Source organism: Pteropus vampyrus, unplaced genomic scaffold (assembly GCF_000151845.1).
Source record: "Pteropus vampyrus isolate Shadow unplaced genomic scaffold, Pvam_2.0 Scaffold327, whole genome shotgun sequence".
NCBI classification, from domain to species: domain Eukaryota; kingdom Metazoa; phylum Chordata; class Mammalia; order Chiroptera; family Pteropodidae; genus Pteropus; species Pteropus vampyrus.
Window position 1 is genome coordinate 157,871 of NW_011889108.1, and position 23,233 is coordinate 181,103.

Sequence of the window (23,233 nt, forward strand, 5' to 3'; positions counted from 1 at the left end):
AAGGACCTGAATGTAAGACCTGAAACAACAAAATGCATAAAAGAAAACAGGAACTAAACTCAAGGACCTTGGACTTAAAGAGGATTTTATGACTTTGACCTCAAAGGCAAGGGAAGTAAGAGCAAAAATAAATGAATAAGACTACATCAAACTAAGAAGCTTCTACTCAGCAAAAGAAATCATCAACGAGGTAAAGAGAGAACCATCCGAATGGCAAAATATATTTGAAAGCAATGCCTTCAATAAGGGCCTAATATCCAAAATATACAAAGAACTCATACAACTCAATAACAACCAAAAACAAACGATCCAATCAAAAAATGGGCAGAGGACCTGAACAGACACTTCTCCCTAGAGGACATACAAATGACCACCAACTATATGAAAAGATGCTCAACATCGCTAGCTATTACGGAAATGCAAATCAAAACCACAATGAGATACCATCTCACACCTGTTAGAATGGCTATACTCAACAGGAAAAGTAATAACAAATGTTGGAGAGGATGTGGAGAAATAGGAACCCTCATACATTGCTGGTGGGACTGAAAATTGGTATGGAAAGCAGTATGGAGGTTCCTCACAAAACTCGTAATTTACCCACCATATTATGATCCGGCAATCTCTCTATTGGGTATTTACCCCAAAGACTTGAAAACTCATATTTGAAAAGTTATATTTTACACTGATATTCATAGCAGCATTTATTCACAGTGGCCAAGACATGGAAGCAACCGAAGTGTCTAAAGATTGGCTAAAGAAGCTGTGGTACATATTTACAATGGAATATTACTCAGCTATAAGAAGAGATGAAATACTGCCATTTGCAACAACATGGATGGACCTTGAAATAATCATACTAAGCGAAATAAGCCAAACTGAAAAGGTAGAAAATCACATGATAGCACTAGTATGTGGGATATAAACTGAAAAGCAACAAATGAACAGGACAGAGAATCATGGACATGGACCTTGGACTAGTGGTTACCGAAGGGAGGGGGAAGGGGAAAAATAAAAAAATAAAATGTTAAAAAAATCATGTATATATAGTATAAAAATAATAAACTGGCATTTAAAAACAAGATAAGCTGCCAGCTATTAGCAGCAGCAGTCAACATTTTTCTGAACGTTCTAGACAACAAAATCAATGTGAAAAAGAAACGAGTTTATATAAATAGAATGTGGTCAAGTGATATCATAATTTGCAACTTTCATACATCAGCCAAAGCCAGCTAGAAAATATAATAGAAAAAAAGATTCCATTGATATTATCAACAAAAACTAGAAAATAACTGGGAAACCACTCAAAAGATATAGGATTGTACTTTATGTATGTAACCAGCTTAACAGCACATGGGATGGTGGTATTTAGCAGGTAAAGGGGGGACTTCACTTTCATTTTCTACATTGTATATTTTTTTAACTACACATATTACAATCACAATAAGAAAAAAATGGTATGTTTAAAATTCTAGCCACAATTCTAAATAGCCTGTCAATGTAAATCAATAAAACCTCTAAAATTTCAAATTTTCAACTAGTACACATTAACTTCAAATAAGAAATATACTTTATTTGGGGAATTAAACACAAAAGAACATCGTATAATTTAAGGTTAGAAATGATGGTGAGCTGGCAACATGGTATTGGCCTTCACAGTCATTTATTCTCTCAGGTGACTCACGTGGACTTGAGGGCTCACCTATGTGCATAGTTCCATGTGCTCTTAGGAGTAAATAGGAAGTGACTACAGACCCACAGTTAAAATATCAACATCATCCATCCCATTCACTAGGAAATTTTCCTTACTTTATCAGCAGAGATTTAGAAGAAAATCTGATCTGTCTATGAAAAGTATGGGAAGACATTATTTTTTCTTTTTTTACAAAAAAAAACCCATTTATTCAGCGTCATGATCAGACTATCACATTTAGCAATCAAGAGCATAGGTGCAAAAGAAAAAATTAAAACACTTTGTAGGAATGTTTTTATACTTTGCACAGAACAGAAACGAAAATAACCTGTTATACAATTATAGTCACAAATATACTCCAAGGTTTTTGCCCACACACATGAGTATTGTCCAAAACATGTCTTCTTTGTAGCAGCTAGGCCCTGCCACCACTGTGGTTGGCCAAGTTCACAAATCTGTTATAACTTGTAGCTTTCCTGTCACTTCTCTGGCTCTCTGGGGAGAAATTATTTTCAATGATGAAAATAATCTGCAAAGGGCAGCCTACTGATCTAAGTAGGTCTATTATAAAAACATACAGATCCATATACTAGGTAAAGTGTCTCTATAACTTGATTTTGGCTAGAAACATTCCCCTATATAAAAATGAAACTGTGTATACAGTGTGTATGAGGTACCAGGCTATCTAGTCTTAAATTTGAATGCCTATTTCAGATTACTGGCCTGGTCACAGAGGGGACTAGTTGGGAAAGGCCACTAATCACTAGGCAGGAGCACTCTGCCTCTCCAAATGCTTACCATTCACAGTTCATTGGGCAATGAAACTGCCTTCCACTTAGCTGACCGACTCTTCATGTGACTTTTCTGTCAACATGAATCTGGAGGAAAACTGTACCAACTTTCTTTCCTAGCCCTAATTTCTATTTCCCTTTCTAAACTAAACTGGTGATACTGGTGTTAACCCTACGAGCTCACAGACAGGCATGAGGCAGAACAGCTACCACTGTTGGTAATGGGCAAAACACTGTGTCCTTCCTTTTTTCCTTCCCAAATAGTCACACAATTGTCATTAAATATGCTGAAAATTTTTATAGACCATCATCTCCACCTGCCCTTCTGATTTGGAAACATATTCTAGAAAATCAGTTCCCTGGTACACAGTGCACACTACCAGAAACAACACAAGATGTATCAGGACCTACTCTCTCCCTAAACAGCCAAGTGAAACTTTTTGTTTAAAAGATTCTAATGTAATAAATGTTTACTTTCTTTAAAAAAAAAACACATATACACACTGTAGTAACTGTAGGGATGTTATGATTATAGATACAGATTACAAAAAAGAGGAATCATGTACAATATAAAAACAAACCATACTCTTTAGCCAAGTTTAGTCCTGGTTATATTAAAAAATGTAACTTTTAAAACCAAAGACGGGTGGGGCGAGGGAGGGTAGAGAAAGAAGTGTAGAAGTTTCTGTGGATGTGTTCAGCCTTGCACCACAGGGAAGCTTTTTAGTCCCTCGGCGTGAGGTCATGACAGGACATGTTCCAGAACACCTTGTCTAATCAGCTGTTCACACTTCCACCGAGGTAGAAAGTGCTAAGGGGAACAGATGGAGGAGAGAAAGAGAAATGATTGGAAAAGAATTTCAAATTACATTTTACATCATTTAAAAGCAGCAACTGATTACACATTTTTCAAATTCCAATAGTTATATATATAGTTAAAAGCTAAACTTAAAGTATATTTGCTGTAAGACCAATGAAGGAATATCTCCATTAAACCTTTTCTAGGATTTTGTCTAACATCTATTCTAATAACATTGGCAACTTTTTTCCTGTACTTTTCAAGGATTAAAGTATTTGCAACCTATGAAGTATATACTTTTCGTGCAGTACAAGAAGACACCTGTACCCAACTAACAATGGTCCTCCATATCCTGAGAGGATACCATTCTCATCCTGAAGTGGAATCTCCTTGTCCGATGCTCTCTCAACACATGGGGCCGTAAAACAGAAGTGAACATTTCCTAAACTTTGGAGTGTAGAGGTACAGGAAGCAAGGCAGAAAGGCTTTCCAAACAAATGGGTGACCAAAGTAATGTCAAGGAAAAGACAGACATACTTGGGTGAAAATGAAAAGCAGTATATTAGAAGGTACAGAGCAAATAGCTTTAGAAAATCACTGTAAAAGAAGAGATTACCAAAAGTATTCAAGAAAGCAAAATTCAAAAGTAACTTCAGCGGCACTGTGCACCTAAAAGTCTTTCCTCAAAAATTCAAAGGCCTTATGTGAGACCTGTGACCAAATAAATGCATCCAAGCCAGTCATCAAGACACATGGTGCAAGGATTACTACCTAACTTATTGAATTCTTAGAAAGCCTTGAGAACATAAAATGTTAAAAAAAAAAAAAAAAGGGCAGGAAGCATATTGAGTTGTTTATTTAACAGTTATTCCAATGTCTTCTAAAAAGTTTCCGATTTCTAGTTTGCCATATTGACAAGCATAAATGAATGTATGATAAGAAAATGTCTCGCTATTAATGTTTATTATAGATTCCATAGAAAACATTTTAGATGTGGTCAGACATTTTAGAAGCCCCTTAATATCAACTATAGTAGATTACATGTTTTTAAAAATTTCCCCCCTTTTAAATTGAGGGTAGGGTGATACTGAGAAACAAAGTCACAAGCATCATCAAGAGGAAGGCATGGTCCACACAGAAAACAACTATTAGCAGAGGAGGGGCTCAGCTGGGTTTCCACCTGCCCCAGCCCTACCTAGGTACTCCCTGCTGCTGAGGAATCACACCACATTTAGTCTGAGCACATACTGGGTGGGAAGATTAGCCATAAAGCTTGAGAAAGAGATTCAATCACGAGATGTGATTTAGGAAGAAGTGACATTTTCTTACATCTTGCTTTATCTCGTGGACCAAAGCTTCACATTAGGTCCTCCAGGAATACAGATTTTTATGAGAACATTAATTTATATTAGTATTAATTCATTAATATTATTCAATTCATTAAGCATACTACTTCTAAAAGGGCACTGGGAAGGAAATTTTGCTTTAATTACCAAAGATTTTAGAGTACCTTGAAAATCTGTCTTTAAAATATTTAACATTTGTTTTACAAACTTCTAAAAGCTCTGAGGGTACTCATCCGCTTAGGGAAATAAGCCCAAGAACCACATGACCTGAAGCATTCTTTTACTCCGCAGCATAAACAGACTTTATGTTTTTTGCCACGGTTATATGTTTTTGTCACAGCTGATAACAAGATAGGAGGCAAAGAGAGAAAGAGTAGGTTTCATTAGGTCATCTTTCCTCCTGTACTGTGACTACAGAAAATTAAGATAAGATTAAAACAAATTTAGCTGATGTGAATTAATCTAATGAGAACTTGAATATTTCTAAGGAAACAATATATTGAGATTCTTAGTAAGAAAAACAGTTAAAGTTACAACTTCACAATTTCAGTCTTTCCTATTAAATTATGTTTATATATTACTTAGAAATTTTTGATCCATATCACTATGTTTGCTAAAGAACTAGGATTTATAAGTATAAGTTGAAAATGAGTACTTATCACCTTTTTAATTAATTATAATTTGAAGAAAAGAGCTAAATCCAGTATCGAATAGTGCCTTAACTGGAATAAGGCCCACTGTGATAATTTCCCTGGAAAATGCTTAGTGTTAAACACAAGTAATATTCCAGTAAATGAACCTTTTCTTACTATATGCAACATTTGCCTCAACATGTCTTTATATTTAGAAAAGTAGTCTAAACATAAACATAATGCCTAGATATAAATGATCAACATAAGGTGAAGTTTATTTTGCTACTGATATCAACACTCTTATAAGGTTTAAAGTATCTTAAGACAAAAATACCTGGGTATTTTTTTTTAATAGGACTGAAGTACCATCGTCAACTTCAAATTCTCCATAGTCTTTTAGACATCGCACCTGGAAGGAAAAACTGATGTTTTATCTAAATTATTTTTAATATGTAGTGACCATAAAATAAATAAGGATTATATAAATACCCACAAAGTAAAGTACTAGGCTTTCTTTCAGTTTGTTCCTTCTCTGTGTACACAGGCCTAGTACTCCTACTGGGTTATTTTAGTGGTTCCAGCTGTCTTGTTTTGATGGGGAGGAAGAAAAGGGCAAAATCTCAGAATGTGTATGTGTATGTCACACTGACAGCAAGGAAAACCAGCTGCTAAGGGGAGATATCATTGCATTGTTTCCCCTCTGCAAATCCTGAAATATCAAGCAGTTGAAATATATATTTACAAAGAAATGAGAATGTTTTAGATCCACTCCAACCTGCCTCCTATAGATCCCTCCCATGAGATAACAATATCTGAGAACAGGTCATAGGTAAGTCTCCAAAATTTGTTTTAAAAAGATTTTTCCAATCTCTTTATTCAGACTCCTTCCCAAAAATAGTTAGAAGTACATCATGAAAGAGCAGATGCAGACTCGTGTTATAAGATTTGAGAGATTTTTACTCAGAAGGTAGGAAGTATAAAGAAGCCTTTTAATGACGACTTCTGCAACTGCAAAGAAGGAATGTCCCTAGAGAGGTTACAGAACTAGCTATAGCTCCAGGAGTTGCTACAGGAAACCAGGATGTTTTTGTTTTTCAGAACTCAAGACTGGATTTTATTTTCCTGAGTAATAGTGTTGGTATTAGTAAGGCCGACTCCAGCAGCAAGTTTCAGTCATTTACTTTTCCTAGATAATTTCCTCATGTCATATAATTCATCCAGAACCTTACCATGACTCCCCAAAGTATTTTAACTGAGTTCAAGAAATACTATTTTAGAAAAATCCCTACCACCACTACTACCTTTTTACTTCCTTAAACATATTACTGAAAATCTCAAACATATTCAAAAGTAAAAGTAAATAGGCTAAGATTATGAAACTCAATGTCCCATCAATTGGCTTCAACAATTAACATCTGGCTGATCTTGTTCCCTCACCCACTTCTAGATTTTGAAGCTAATCCTAGACACAGACAATTTCATCTATGACTATTTTAGTATCTATTTCTACAAAATTAGATTCTTTTTAAAAATACGATCTCAATACTATTCTCTTATTAAAAAAATGAAATTATGAAATATCCAGTTAGTATCCAAATTTTCTAATTTATCCCATGAATTTTTTTACAAGTTGCCCTGCTCAAATCAGAGGCCAACCAAAGCTGCACATTACATGTTTCTGATACGTCTCAGTCTTTTTTAATCTAAAGAGTTCCTTCTCCCTTTTCACTTCTCCTTGGCAATCTGTTGAAGGAACTGAGTAGTTTGTTTGGTAGATTTTCTTGTGGATTCCTGTGGGGTCATTTAACATGTTCCTCTGTCCCTGAATTTCTAGAGACTGGATCAGATCTGGTCCAGTTTTCCAGCAAATGGTGTTATGTATGTCCTGTTGCAAGACCTCACACAGCACAATGTCTAGCTAGCTGTCTGTCCCTTTTTGGATATGTGGACCCCAAGAAGAAAGGTTCATTTGACGTATCCAAGAAAATTTTACCCGCTGAAGTGGATTCCCCATGGTCAACTAAGGGCCCAAATTTGATAAATAATAAGAGCCTAGCAGCCATTTGCTGACAGGGACTTCTTCTCACATACACTGTATACCAAGAAGAATCTCAACTGAACTCTGCTTCATTCATTATGTCCCACTTGTTTACACTACGAGCCAACCACAGCAGGGAAGCCCTGGTTTCATCTTTTGACCAATGGACTAAGACCTGCCCTGTCTATAACTACACAAATTATATCCTCATTTGCATCTATACCGACCAACCAGAACTGCATGATTTGGACCAAACAGAACTGTACAATTTGGAAAGCTCAATTACACGAAACAAACCAAAACAGGAACTGTGGGCAAGAATATTCTCTATAAAAGGTGACCTCTCAGTGGAGAGGTCTCAGTTGTCTCAGTGGAGCAAACTTTCAGTTTCTGCCAGATACACCGCCTCTCCCTGGTTTGCAAACTATTACCTAAATAAAGTCTCCTCTTTTTCACTCCAGTGCCCTTTGGATTTGTTTACAGATGTTAAGATTGATCAGTAGGTACAGGTGTTATCCAGACCCATTCATATCCATCCACTATTAAGGTCTCCATTACCTTTCCACCTGTTTTAGTAGCTATTAGCCTCCATGTGTTAGGGTTACGAAATGTCATTAATCTAGTGCTTTTATTCTTATTGCATTTATCAGTGGGAATTTTATAAAGAAGAAATTTCCTTTATAAATAATTTGGCTACCCCGAGATAGTCTGTAAAGCAAAGGCAGATGAACGCTTGATTACGTTCTTTTATTTGCTGCTTTTCAAAATGAGTTGCATGCCTTATATTCTCCAGGGGGACCCAAAGTTTTTTAAATTCTTCTAATTGTTGTTGCTTGGTGTCGTTATACATTCATACTGCTAACATAACTGATGTGAATCAATTCACTCCAGTTACCATTCATTTTGATGCTCAAATTATCCCTTCTTTGTCCAGTGGGAGCACCCTCAAACCAGTTCCCAAGTCTTTTGAGCACTCCCCATGTAGTCCTTGATACTTTCTTTGCTTTCTAGGAAGATAAGGTGTTTCATGCTCAGCCTGTATATTTTTTATCTTAGACCTAGAATTAACTTTTCTTATTTTTATTTTTCCAAGGAGTTCTGGTTTCCTTTAGTGGGAAATGGCATTTAGACTCCAAAATTTGGACGGTCATGGCTAGTGGTCTGGTTGTTGTTTCTAGGCTTTGTCAGTGGATAAAGCTAGGAAATTCTTTTTTAAAAAAAGAAATGATTCAACCTGAGTCCATGCTGATATTTCAAACTCGAGTTTGGGAATATAGGATTTTCACTTAGCTTTTTCATTTTAATATATGAATCTCTTCTCTTATTTTGAAAATCTTGGATCCTAGTGTCATACTTTCTTGCTCTATTTTTCAATATATAAACTGTTTCAAAATAATGGCAACAATTATTACCAATAATATGATTACAAAAAAAACAGGTTAAAACTTCTTTATAATTCTTTTCATCCTTAGAACATACCCACTATAAATATATAATCAATTTATGTTTTAAGGTAATTTAAAATAATTCCAGTTTGACTAATCCAAAAATTTAAAACATAGGTTTGTTTCATTTTGCTTTCAAACTTTGTGGGTTGGTTTACCACTCTGATTTAATAATATGTAAAATGTTTACATGGTTCCAAAGTCAAAACTATTAAAACAGTTCTAATCAGTAAATTTTAGCTCTTGGATCCTATTCCCATCATCCTCCTTTAGACAGTATTTTTTGGTTTTGGTTTAAGTTTCCTTTCCTTTTTAATATAAGCCACTATTCATATACTCCCTTTCTTAGACAAATGGCAGCATAATCTATACATTAAAGAAAAATCCACTTTTAAGAGGTATACTTACTTCAATATATAGGCTTTTTGGAGGTTTCATATCCTGTGTAATATCTAAACCTTCATCTCCTCCCAATGACCTCATATAAGTAGCAAGGGACTTTTTATAATGATTAAACCACTCCATCTGCAAATATAAAGATGGTCATTTGAAAAGTTATAAGAAAACAAACTTGCAGAAACTGTATACTTACCGTTTCAAAAATAGCACATATCCCCAAATGGATCATTGCTATAACCATTCATTCATTTAAATTATAGACATATCTTGCTTTATTACACTTCACAGATAGTTTTTGGGGTTTTTTTGTTTTTGATTTTTTTTTTTTTTTGCAAATTAAAGGTCTGTAACTATTTCCAAGGTATACCTATACAAATATTGATTGCCTGCTATGAACCAGGCACTGGTATAGGTACTTAGGATGAATAATTTAACAAAATGAACAAAAATCTCTGTTCTCTCAGAAATTACATCCCAGCATACCTAATCACAGACCTAAGGAACATTTCGCAGAAACAGAACGATGAAAAATATGCCATTTCAGAATTATAATTTCTTCAATTTCTGCATTGATTTTTCTGAAAACTCTAAGACATTGTTGAGAAAACATCCAAATGTCCATCAACTAATGAACGGATTAGATATGTATATCCATACAATGGAATATTATTCAGCCACAAATCGAAATGAAGTTCTGATGCATGATAACATATAAAGGAACCTTGAAAACTCGCTAAACATGCTAAATGACAGACACAGAAGACCACATATGCATATTTCTACTTACATAAACATTCCATAATAGGAAAATATATAGAGACAGAAAGTAGATTAGTGACTTCTAGGGGCTGGGAAGAGGGAAAAGAATATGTAGTAAAACTGATAATGGTTACAGGGTTTCTTTTGGGGTGATGAAAATGTTCTGGAATAAGACAGTGGTAATGGATACATAATTCTATGAATACACTTTAAAAATACCAAATTGTTTACTTTAAAAGGGTAACATTTATGGCATTTGAATTATATCTCAGATTTTTTACTGAGAAATTTTTTTTAAAATGTGGAATGTTTCACGGATTTGCGTGTCATCCTTGCACAGGGGCCATGCTAACCTTCTCTGTGTCGTTCCAATTTTAGTATATGTGCTGCCGAAGCGAGCACTTTATTGAGAAATTTAAAAAGATCTAAATATATGGAAGGATATACCATGTTCATAGATTGGATGATTTAGTAATGTAATAATGCTACTAGATCTATAGATTCAATTCAATCTCAATAAAAATCTTATTTTTTTTAAAAAATGGAACTTGACAAATTGAGTCTAAAATTTACATGGAAATGCAAAGGGTCAAAAATAGTTGAAACATTCTTGAAAAAGATCAAGATGGAAATACTTGCACAAGACTTATTTTAAATTTACAATATTGTAACAGTGTGGAATTGATGCAAGAACAGACAAACAAAGAAAACAGAAGAGAAAACCCCAAACCAAAATCCAGAGACACTCAATTTATGACAAAAGTGGCACCATGCACAGAGCAGTGGGGAAAGGAGAATTTTTTCAATAAATGGTGATGTCATCTCAATATCCATATTCAAATGTGACTTGACTCCTACAGTGAACACAAAAATCAATCCTAGTACTGTAGACCTCCTTGTGAAAAGTAAAACAATATAGTTCCTAAAAGACTACATAGAAAAATTATTCGTAATCTTAATTAGGAAAACACACACACACACAAACCCTCAGGTTCAATTTGCCAGAATGACACAGAACTCAGAAAAACACTACACTTACAATTATAGCTTTACTGTTACAGTGAAAGGGGTAAAAATCGGTACCAGACAAAGGAAGAGACACACAGGATAAGATATGCAAGAGTCCCAAACACAAAGCTTCTGCTGTTCTCTATCAGTGGAATCAGGACACATCACTCTCCTCGCACCCTGCTGTGTAACAATACACACAGAATATTGTCAAGCAGGGAAGCTCACACAAGCTTTGGGGTCCAGAACTTTTATTGAGGTTTCATTTCATAGGCACAATTAATTGAATCACTGGCCAAGTGATTAAGCTTGATCTCTAACTCCCTACTCCTCTCTGGAAAGTTGGACTGATATCAAGATGCTCAAGGTCCCAACCTGAGGGGACAGTGGGACTCCCCCCTCAAATGTGTAGCCAGTTGATTAGAAAAGAGGGTGGCCCTGGGAATGCCTGAATTTATGGCTGGTGGCTGTAACTGAGGGAATCAGGCATAGAGAAAGCTCAAGTTACTTGCCCAAGATTAGGCAGTGGCAGAGCCAAGATTTGAACCCAAGTCTGCCTGACTCCAATCCTGAGTCCTCAAATATTGAGCTAGCTTTCTGCCTCACTGACTGAACAAATCAAGTTTCACTACAAATATTCATGTTGATTAGAAAAGTGTACACACACACACACACACACACACACACACACACACACATTTTATGAAAATCCTCTAATAAAAATGCCAGCTTTTTAATCCTATTGTCATACTTTTTAATCTTAGTGTTATACTTTTTTGCTCTACTCTTCAATATATAAACTGTTTCAAAATAACGGCAATAATATTATTACTAATAACATGATTGCAAAAAAAGATTAAGATCTTTGTAATTCTTTTCATCCTTAGAACATACTCACTAGCAATATATAATCAATTTGTGTTTTAAGTAATTTAAAATAATTCCAGTTTGACTTATAGATTAATAAGTAATATAATGGGACCCTTTGTTAAGTAATACTAGTTTATAGCATTTAGCTCCCACCATTCTCATCACAGTATACTAAATAAATACAGACCAAAAACTGCTAAAAAACAGGTGTTAAAAACAAAAAGATAAATACTATTATAAAACAATGCCAGAACCTCAGTATTTTCCAAATTCATAAAGTTGAACAACAGTGCTAACTTACTTCTTCAGCAGACATGTGAAATCGTAAATCATTTGGCAAAACACTGCCATATTCCCACCTAAGTGCTCTAATCCGAAGCAATCGGTCATACCTAGGACATTAAGAAGGTATTAGATGGCTTAACAAAAGGGATATCAGGAGAAAGTTAAGACTCAAAACAACCTAAATGTTTATTTGGCTCCTGAGGCAAATAAACCAACTGTAAGAAGACATCTTTGGGACAATGGAGAAAACATGAATATGGATTGGATAGAGGTGCTATTTATTAGAGATACATACTAAAGTATTCAGTAGTAAAATGTCATGGATGTTCTACAATAGTGTAGCATAAATAAAACAACATGAAGCAAATATGGCAAAATGTTAAAAATCGTTACAACTATATGATGGCTCCATGGTGGGGTTCAGAACACTATCCTCCCTAATTTTATTAATATTACAGCTTTTCATAAGAAAAAGTTTTAAAATAAAAAGAAGGGAAGAATTTAGAATCCCTTTAAAGAGAGACAAATCTAAGAATTTCTGTTTTCCATTTGAAATGGTTAATTAGGAAACCACATGGAAAATGCTTCATTGTTCCCTGCCACCCCAATCAAGAACTGAAAGGCTTACAGGTAAGCTATAGTGCAACGTCGATTTCTTAACAATGAACAGTGTCGAAATTTGATGGTTGGTATCAAATCACTTCGTCCACCTGTCTTTGTTTCATTCCTAGTTAAGAATATTTTAAAAGGAAAAGAGCAAATACGTATATTTCAATATAAATAAAAATTTCGAAGCCAACTAACAATTGACTTACATGCTTGTTTTATTATTATTAGCAGTTACCCTAACCAAATAATACCTGCCTCTATATCAGGGCTTTTTTAAATATGTTAAAAAATAAAAAAAAGCCAAAAACCAAATAATTTGTCTAAAATCATACTATCAGCATTTCACTTAACTATTCAGTACTTTGCTTTTTTGCACAATGATTTATCTCCATTATTTCCAAAAGACAAACATTGTATTCACTCACTTTTTGGAATTCCTTTATCATGCTAGGATAAGAGACAAACCTAATACCATGGTTCATAAGGTTATGGTCCTATATCATGTTTTTATTCTATGTAGTACCCCTTCTTATAATAAAATGAGTTAAAATGGAGTTAAAATGATCCTTCACTCATCATATTTGTGGATCTTCAACTATATACATGTGTTCTTCACACTGAGAGGGAGAAAATTTGGTTCTACTCTATAAAATGTACAGCTCCTTAGATATTAGACAAGTATAACATTTTAAAACCAATTGTATAACTGTTTAATGGGTACGGAGTTTCAGTATTATAAGATGAGGAGTTATGAAAATGAATGATGGTGAGTTGCACATTATGTATGTATTTAATACTATTGAACTCTATACTTAAAAAGTTAAGATGGCAAATTTTATGTTATGTGTATTTTACCACAATTTTAAAAAACTGGGGGAAAAAAACAAACCCAGATGTACAGAGAGAATGAAAATCTACTTTGGAGTTTTAAAAAGAACCAGATGAATATGAAAAGAATTCCTTTATACAGTGTGTGCTCCATATCCTGAAAACAGAGGCAAAATATAAGCCCCCAACCAATCATGTCTTCTAGATCTGTTCTATAGACTTCTGCCACTCTGTGAAAATCAAATTTATTCTCCACATTGTTTACAATGTGCTCTGGATTATAAAGAAATAGTACAAATAAAATACACCCAAGATAATATTAAACTACTTTATTAAGTCTATAAAAACTTCTAAATACAGGGAACACAGGAAAATCATTCCCTTACTGGACCAAACTCTGTTAGGTCATCTCAAAATGTGTTTAAACTATTCACTTTTTACCGAGTCTAAGTCACCTCTTTTGTCACCTGGATGACCAGTATGTCTCCCTCTCCTTTCAGCTCCTCTGTCCACTGTCCATACAGCAACCAGTGTGATCTTTCAAAACATAAATGTGCTACCACCTGTCGCACATACTTAAAAATCTCATCTGGTGTCATGTTTTGCCTGCTTTCTAAGCTTCAGCCACATTGGCCTTCTGTGTCAGTTTCTTGAGCATTTCACCCTCTTTCATGACTTAGTGACTTTGCATATGCTATTCCCTCCACCTGGAATACTCTCTGCCCACAATTACTGCCTCTCTAAAAACCTGTTTTACCTTCAGGCCTCAGCTGAAATGTCTCTTCCATGGCGAGAACTTCTCTGATTCTTCAAACTAATTATATTTTCAATTCATTATTCTCTTTCCTAGCACTCTGCTGTGTTCCTTCACAGCATGTATCCCAATTTGGTTTATCTGTATTTAATATCTGTCCTCCGCATTAGACATAGGGGCAGAAATGTTGGTTACTGTGTTTACTATTGAAATACCAGAGCCATTTGTCAGCACGTAATTGTTTAGTACATATTTGTTGAATGAATGAATAAACGAATGAATAGCTTGGGAACTTGTTTAGGACTTTATATATGCCTTACATTTCTGAAAACTTGTTGTGATTCAGTTCCTTATTCCATCTATAAAGACTTTTCTGTATCTATCCTTAAACACTGTAGTTGAAAATGCTCCTATAGTTCACGAACTCTATAAATCTTATCAGCATGCTACCGATTTCTATATCCAAATAAGTGATAAAAACATTGTACCTAACAAGGCCAAAGACGAAACCTCATGTCACAGATAACTTCTCTCTAGGTCAAAATCTGAATAACTGACCTATGATTTAGAGGTTGATGTTTTTAAGACTCTTTTGTGTCTTACTCTTCCCCAAATCACAAGTACTCATGAAGTTTATCATATAGCCCTAATTCTCCATTGTGCCAACTACCATGCTTAGCTCTAAATATTCTATAAATCTAGAGTCCTCTCATCTACCAACCTATAGCCTTTTGTAGCACTAGTTCTCAGTGAACTCAAGCTATTGCAAATCATTACTGCTCCTGCTAAGTTTACTAATTGCCCATTTTCTCATCAATGCACTAAGGTGTCTATCAATGAAAACAAGCAGTGGAAACAATACATTTCATTTTGTTCTGGTTTTTATTTGCTCATGTCTCATCTCTTTTAGGTTTACCCTAATATCTTTCAAGTCATACCAGTCAAACGACAAATATTTATTGAAACTCCACCACATGCTAAACACTACTTGAATCCCTGCAGATATAGCCGGGATCAATACCAATCCCTTTAGTCCTGTATACCTAGAGTAAAATCAGGCTAATGGAGAATTAGGAAAACAAAAATAAAAACAAATTACATCTAAAAACTGATGTAAAATTATCTGATGTCGATATCATATTTTAAAATTGTTTTAAAATATCAATCTTATCAAAACTTACACATCTGACTGGTTTTGTTCATATAAAGCTTTCATCTCCTCCAGAATTTGCCTGAGTCCATCCTCCTAGAACATACAAAATGATATTAATCTCTTCACTAAGTCTGTAGCAATATTCTATCTCTACTACGTTTACCTTTGATTTACATCTTATCAAAAAGCAACAGTCCTTTCACACCTACCACGATGGCTATAACAAGTATTGGCAAGGACGGGGAGAAATTGGGCAGGTAGGAATGTAAAATGGTACAGCCTTGTGGGAAAAAGGTCTGATGGTTCCTCAAAAAGATAAACATATTACCATTTTATATAGTAATTCGACTCCTAGGCATATACTCGAGAGAACTGAAAACATACGTTCTTATAAAAACATGTACACAAACGTTTAGAGCAGCATTATTCACAAAAGCCAAAAAGTGGAAACAACCCAAATGTTCATGCACTGATGAACTGATAAACCAAATATGGTATATCCATTTGATGGAATATTATTCAGCCATAAAAAGCAATGCAATACTGATACATGTATCAACATGGAGGAACCTTGAAAACATTATTCTAAGTGAAACAAACCAGACACAAAGGACAAATATTGTATGAGTCCACTTACCTGAAATATAGGCAAATTCATAGAGACAGAAAGTAGATTAGAGGTTACTAGGGGCTGGAGGGGAGATGGGAAGGTGTAATTATTGCTTAATAGTTATAGAGTTTCTGTTTGGGGTGATGAAAAGGTTTTGAAAATTGGAGTGATGGTTGCACAACAATGTGAATGTAATTAATGCTATTGAAATATACACTTAAAAATAGTTAAATGGCAAATTTTGTTATATATATTTTACCACAATGAAAAAATAGAAAATTTAACAATAAAAAGGAAAGAATTACTGACTACACAACCAACACACTGATTAAGGATAATCTTGAATATACTGTGCTGAGCAAAAGTCAGACACAAAATAGTATGTACTTTATGACTGCAACCAGTCCTTTACAGAAAAAGTCTGCAACTCCTGGCACACTGAATCCAGAAATAGGTGAAAAAGACAAATATAATCTGTAATCATGGAAAAGTAAATCTGTGGTTACTTAAGACTGAAAGTGGGAGGTAGCTACAAAAGGAAAAAGGGAATCCTTAGGGCAACAGAAATCTTGATTGGGATGCTGGTTTTAAGGATGTATGATATTTGTCAAAACTCGAAAATCTGTTAAAATGTGTAAATCAATAAAACAGATGACAAAAACCAAAAATACTACAGAAGCAACAATGTATGATGACTGTAAATTATTATTTACTGAAAAATGCTCTTAAAAGGTTACTACCAAAAAAAAAAAAAAAAAAAGGAACAGTGTTTTGGGTTGTACTGCAAGAATAGAAAGGTCAAAGAAGTTTTTCTATTATCCACCTTGGGACAAATTTTTTAAAAACTTAAAAATAATCTTGGAGGGATAAAAAGACTAGAATTCTGAAATTCATAAATATTACACACTAGGTCTGTCAACAATCCAAAAATATGTAACCCATTTACTTTTCTCATTCTATTTTTAGGACCAAAATACATGCATTAACAAAAAATGCTTTGGCACTACTTATACAATTAGAAAATCAACCCCTTAACCCAGCTCAAATATAAAATAGATGTATTTCCTGATGAAAAATGTAAGCAAGACTTCTATCTTCCCTTTCAACAGCTGGTTAAAAAGAGATCATGGGAAAGTTTGATTTATTAGAACTCAGTTAAATATGCTTTTTATCAGCAAATATTATTTTAAGGAATAGTTGAAACTCTTGTACATTTAATAGATCTGTAGGTATACAAAAGACGAGTGTGAAATAATTTCGTAAAAATACACAAGCTTTCAGATTTAGATTTTTTTTTAATCTGTAGTGGGAATTGTACTTGTTTTGTGCCCCTACCTCAGGCTGTAAGGCCCTTGGAGTCCAATATAATTTTCCTAGGAACTCAAACTATTACCAGTTCCGCATATAGAAAGTGAGTAATAATTTCAAGTCGCTAAACACAGCACCTAACCATGAGGGAATCTGGAATGAACAAGATAGAGTCCCTGCTCTACACCCACTGATTATCACCTCTCTCGAAAGAATGATTCTTGAAAGTCTGTGCAAGTCATAGGCCTCTGGCCCTCTGATCAATCAGATCAATTCTCAGTCTGCCCCTGCTCAGCTGTGTCACAGTGTCCAAATTCTGAAGGCTGAGTCTTCCGGGCTGCTGAGTCACCTCACTAGCAGGTGGGTTTGTCAGTGAAAGGCAAGAATCCAACAAAAGGTACAAAAGGTTCTCCATCAAACTATGTCTTAGTTTGATGGAGAACTTTTTGTACCTAAGAGGGAGTGATTCTACAACTTCTTAGTCTCGCTCTCCCAAAGTAGTAAAGCAACACTTATCTACACATCTCTTCATTCCATCATCGCTACTGAAATTCTCACTGTTGTCTCTTAACTTTTTAAAGGAGGTAACTGTCCTGAAGTTGAAAGAATAACAGACTGGAATCTAGGAAATCTGTGTTCAAAGTGAGGCTCTGCCTCCGATATGCCATTACCTGATCCATAATTTCTCTCAGCTCAGCTTCCTCATCTGTAAAATGCCCTAATTTTCAAACCAGGTGTCCTTAATTTCAAAAATCACCTTCCCCAAAACATCTCCTGAATTCTGATGTTGTTTACTCAGCTCCCTGAGAAGCCTCCCAAGATCTTGATTCCTACCCCCTCATTCCTTACCCATCCCATCTCTACCCCTGTTCTAATAGTTACAAGTCTTGTTTGTTTTAAGTCACTAAAATCCAGACACTGATTTCAGGGCTACATTAGCTAGACACAGTTTGGACTATACCCATCTCTCACTTGATCCATTATAACCACCCAGAACCATCTCTCCATGCTTTCTTCTCTCCAACACATTCCCCACAGTGCTGTCATAAATATCTTCAAAACATAAAAAATGACCCAATCACTCTTGTCTTCCAAATGCCTTATGATATTATGAGTGAATATCAAACTCTACTAGACCTAGAACCCACTTTTGTAGTCTCCACACACACTCTGTCAGTCATCCTTTCTATGTGATCATGTGTCTCTGCTATCTGCTATATCCTTTGGCAGGTCACATCCTTCTGAGTAGTGACCTCATCCTTCTAGGTGTGGTTCAAACGCCTCCCACCTCTAACCCAGCTCAAATGGAGTTTCGCCTTTGTGCTCCTTGTCTATACCTCTTTGGTATAACTTTACAGGTTACATTCTATTACCTGTTTAATGCCCCTATCCCAGCAGAACATGTCCTGGCATCCACACAGTAGCTGCCCTATGACAAGGAATGTAGTCAAGCATAGAATTCAGAGTGTAAGTCTGAAGCCAGACCACCAGGGCTTAAATCTTTAGCTCTACTTCTTACTGGCTGTCACTATGTGCAAGATAATCTCCCCAAGTCTCTGCATACATAGCTGGAAAAAATGGAAAAACAGTTTTAACCTCAAAGTGTTATTATGAGGACAAGAGATAATGTAGGTCGTGTTTACCACCCTGACTGGGGGTAGTAGTAACAGAAAAATAGGAAATCTCATAATAGTGATTAATAGCAGCAGCACTGGTAAAAAGACTTAGTCATTATGTCAAGTATTGTTCAGATAACCTGGCATACACCATCTCACTGAGCCCTCACTATACCAAGACTTGGGTACTATTATTATCTTCCCTATTTTTGCAAGAGAGAAAACTGAACACACAGAAAGCTTGAGTAACTGACCTAAAGTCATGTAACAGGCCAGAATCTCAGCCTGGCTCCAGAGGCCTAGCTTTTGCCTGTTTACAACAAATGCTAGTTTATCAGGCACTCAACAAATGTTTGGTTAAACAGAGGTAGAGCAATAAAGCTATACATGGAAACACTAAAGGAAATACATTCATATAAGGAAATGCACCTAATAGCTGGATGATATAAGCATGGAGACATTCTTTTTCTTCCCAGACTCTCCTGCAACGTTCCAAAATCTTGGTTCGCGACTTTGGAACTGACACCATTAAGAAAGCAAACCCTCCGGGAGAAATGCAAGGGAAAAACCGCGAGGGCTCGGCTCCGCCCCGCTCCGCTCCGCCCCGCAGCCCGGCCCGGCCCTGAGGTCCGGGCCGCAGCATGCCCATCCAGTCTACCCGGTCCCTCCTCACATTGAAGGCTGGCAGCTGCCCTTCCGGCGCACGGTACAGCTCGCGGACCAGCTCCATGGCCTTTTCGCATAACATGACGGACACACCCCGGTCCCGCGGCCCTGTCGACCGCCCGCTCTCACGCCAAACGGTCGCCGGACTCAGCCGCCGTCCTCGGGTCCTGCCGTTCCCAGTTCCACAGCTCCCGATCCTCGCCTTCGCCTCCGCTCTGCCTTTGGCGCCAAACACGCCCAGCCAATAGGAACGCGCTATTAGACCTCCTGGCCTACGGCAGCGGCAAAGGGACACATTTCCTCTGTGCTGCACGCAGTACAAGAGGAGTAGGGTGGCCCGGCTTCAGGAGGAGAGTGGGCGGGCCTCGATGCGACCCTGTAAACTGAGCAGAGATTCTTTTCCGAGTCCCCAGACCGCAAACCTAGCAACTTTGCGCCCAGCACAGCTTGAGAAGAATGCATATCTCGCAAACTTCCTTTTACCATTTGAGTCATTCATTTTTGTTTAGGGGTGCGCATTGTGAGGTTTAGAAGGCCCAGAAACTTGGTGTGCATTGTTAAGATACAGCGTTTCCTTTGTTTAGTTTTGCAGTGTGGGTATTTTGTTTTATAATTAAGGGAAACCAACTTTTATTGGTTATCTCCTGTGTGATAGGGGCTGTGACAAATGTTTCATTTAATTCTCAGAATTAACCCTAAAGTGGTTATTAAGACTCTTGGTACTGATTGGGACACAGAAGTTTCATAACTTGCCCAAGGTCACATAGACTCTGTATTTAAGCTTTCAATTCCACAGTACTACCTTTGATTTTAAAAGTTATTTAAAAAACATTTGTAAAATAGCAATAGTCACAAGGTCTACAGAGTGGTAAAAATGCCCTCTATTAACACAAATTCACATGGTCATATTCTTGTTTACGGGATTACAGAAATTTTCATAACCATATAGAATCAAAGATGGAAATTACTGCTATAGAAAATTCATTTTACTTGGCTATTTTTTTTAAGAAATAATTTTTAAAAAGCAATATTACTTGGATTCATTCTAGCTGAACCTAGAATCTAGGTTCCTCTTTCTCAAAAACAGATATAGTGGATGTGTGATCTGAGAAATGAGCATGGGAATGGCCACCAAAGCCTGATTCTTATCCTTACATTGAGCAACATTTCCTTTTCAACTCTACAGTAAGATATAATTTAGCTATGTGTTTTTATTAAATACACAATTCTATAGTGGACTATGCTACAGGATTGTGAGCCAAAGGGCACCAGCATCCACAACCTTCCTTTACCATAAACCTTTTTAATTTCGAACCCCAGGCCTGAGATTCACTTCCTTACCTGTCCAGTATGGACGATAGTACCCACTTCTGAGGGGTTGTGATGATTCATTATCCCTTCAGCAAATATTTATGAAGTGTCTACTGTGTACTAGGCATTGTTCTTGACACTGAAGATAAAGCAGTGAACATAGTCCTTGCTCTCAGTCTATGTTCTAGTGTGGGAAAACAGCAATATACAGACAGATACAGTGATGATAAACAGAAAAGCGCGGAGAAGAATAATGTGAATTGAATAATGGTGAGAGGGCCTAAGAGTTTTAGTGTTCAAAGGCGGCACAACCTAAAGTGGGGAGGAAGCCATGTGGATATGGGGCTACAGGGTGGGCAGAGAATTCTAGGTAAGAATGCAGTGCAAAGGCCCCCAGGAGGGATGTGTGGTGGCTGGCACACATGCCACCCACATCTCCCCTGGGGGCCTCTTGCATCAGCAAGGAGGTAGTGACTCTGGAACAGGGTGAGCAATAGAAATGCTGGTGGCTGAGACTAGATCAAAGGCTAGAGAAGCTTATGAAAGATAAGCTTTTGGTTTTATTTTCAGTGAGATGGGGAGACACTGAAGTATTTTGAACAAAAAAGTGTCAGGACTGGACCTGGGTTTTTAAAAAGACATTTGCAGCAGCTGAGATAAGCAGACAAAGGCAAAAGTGGAGGCATATATAGACCACTTGGGCTATTAAAATAATCCAAGTGTGAGATGATGGCAGCTTCGTCCAGGTGTTAAGAAGTGGTTAGATCTTGGATAGATTTTGAAAGATTTGACAAGACCTGCTGTGGCATAAGAAGGGAGAAATCAATCATGACCCCAGCGTTTGGTCTGAGGAACTGCAAGGATGGAGTTGTCATTCTCACAAGAGGTGAGGAAGGTTATGTATGGTTGGACCTGGGAATGGGAGAAGAGTTGGGAGCACAGCTTTTAACATAATTTTAGGTGCCTGTAGGATATCAGAGTGGATGAGTAGACCATTAAATAGAGGAGTTTAGAGTTCAAGGAAGAAGTGTGGTCTAGAGATACAAATGTAGGTGTTACCAATGTGGGGTGGTATTTAAAGCCTGGATAAGACCACTCTGTGTAGACTAAGAGTTGAGGACTGTATGGGCAAGGCCTAGTACCAGCAAAAAGCCACAATACCCCTTACTCTCTTCTCTCCAGCCCTTTCTTCCTTTTTTTTTTTGTTTTTGTTTTTGTTTTTCTATTAAAGAATATTCAGTGTTAGAGTAAAAAATATTTTTTACAGTTTAGTTGCTGGATTCCCAACCTCCGGTATGTTACTACATCACTTTAAGAATTTACCATTTAAATTTCAAGTGTATTTGGATAAGTATTAATGCTTGTTGTGATATTCAGTAATATGGTCAATGATACTGTTTTGCATTTTCTAAGTATAATTACAACGCTAATATAAGGAGCTACTGAATTTCTAAAGGCATTTCTAATTGGTCTTAAATTATCAGTTGCCAAGTTTTCACTAATGCAAATGTTGAAATTTCAAGTTACTCTGTAATAAGTAAGCAAATCTCTTGGTTGTAGATCGTTTGTTAAAAAAAGGGGGGAGCATATTAAAGAAAGCCAAAGCTATAAAACTAAATTTGTGAAACTGCTTTTTTTCTTTTCTCTTGTTAGTATAGGTTGAATTAATATTTAATTTGTTTCACAAGTGGGAATTTATCTCCGAAATGGATTTTCTCATCAGCTAGATCTAACTGCCTTATAAAAATCTAAAATCTAATACAGGTTTTTAAAAAGTAAATTGTTTATGCAGCTCGGTTTTCCAATGTTCAGCCCAAAAGCAAAAATTAAAAAAAAGCTACCGGAAAGCATATTCTTTTAGGTAAAGTTCTTGTGAGAAAATTGTTATAAATCATTACAAAAGAATTGAGACTCGTTACCTTTTTCTTTTTGTTCTTATAGACCTTTATAAGGACATTTCCAAGGGATGATCCAGAATGGGTCTCAGCCTTAGAAGAAAGTCAGAAAACCTGGGGTGGGAGCGGAGGGAGCAAACTTTACGCTGCAGCTCCAGCTCAGAGGGTGCTCCCTTTCTGGCCAACATCCTCTTCTGTTCAGACGTGGGGTACGACGCTGAGCACACAGGAGGCGGCGGCCCCACCCCTGGGACCACGCCCAGTCTCTAGCTCAGCAAGACTCTTTCGCCCAGCCCAGCCGCGACAAGACGCGGTACACTTACGTAAGCCCTTCTCCAAGATGGCTACGGGTCGGCGCCAGGATGCCAGGCTCGTTCCCGGTGGAGCCAGGAAGTAGGTGGGCCGGAGGCGGGGCCGG

The 23,233-nt window shown here is 36.6% G+C and overlaps 1 protein-coding gene and 1 non-coding gene across 7 annotated transcripts; both read right to left on the bottom strand.

Annotated features, from left to right (window-relative positions):
• Positions 1 to 1,547: 1,547 nt before the first annotated feature.
• GINS1 (GINS complex subunit 1) lies at positions 1,548 to 23,024 on the bottom strand. Of its 6 annotated transcripts, XM_011377993.2 has the most exons (9): positions 22,840 to 23,020; positions 19,759 to 19,992; positions 18,701 to 18,895; positions 15,438 to 15,502; positions 12,694 to 12,792; positions 12,082 to 12,172; positions 9,153 to 9,269; positions 5,596 to 5,670; positions 1,548 to 3,295 (listed from the first exon to the last, which is right to left on the bottom strand). In XM_011377993.2, the coding sequence occupies exons 3-9, from the start codon at positions 18,728 to 18,730 to the stop codon at positions 3,227 to 3,229; spliced, it is 546 nt and encodes a 181-aa protein (XP_011376295.1). In that variant the 5' UTR covers positions 18,731 to 18,895; positions 19,759 to 19,992; positions 22,840 to 23,020; the 3' UTR covers positions 1,548 to 3,226. The 6 variants fall into 6 exon arrangements, with proteins under 6 accessions (XP_011376295.1, XP_011376293.1, XP_011376297.1 ...); XM_011377991.2 differs by lacking the exon at positions 18,701 to 18,895 and having other exon boundaries at positions 19,617 to 19,992; positions 22,840 to 23,019; XM_011377995.2 differs by lacking the exon at positions 18,701 to 18,895 and having other exon boundaries at positions 19,703 to 19,992; positions 22,840 to 23,018.
• On the bottom strand, positions 10,198 to 10,304 carry LOC111730681. Its single transcript, XR_002776783.1, has one exon. It is a non-coding gene; the product is annotated as a U6 spliceosomal RNA (small nuclear RNA).
• Positions 23,025 to 23,233: the final 209 nt, after the last annotated feature.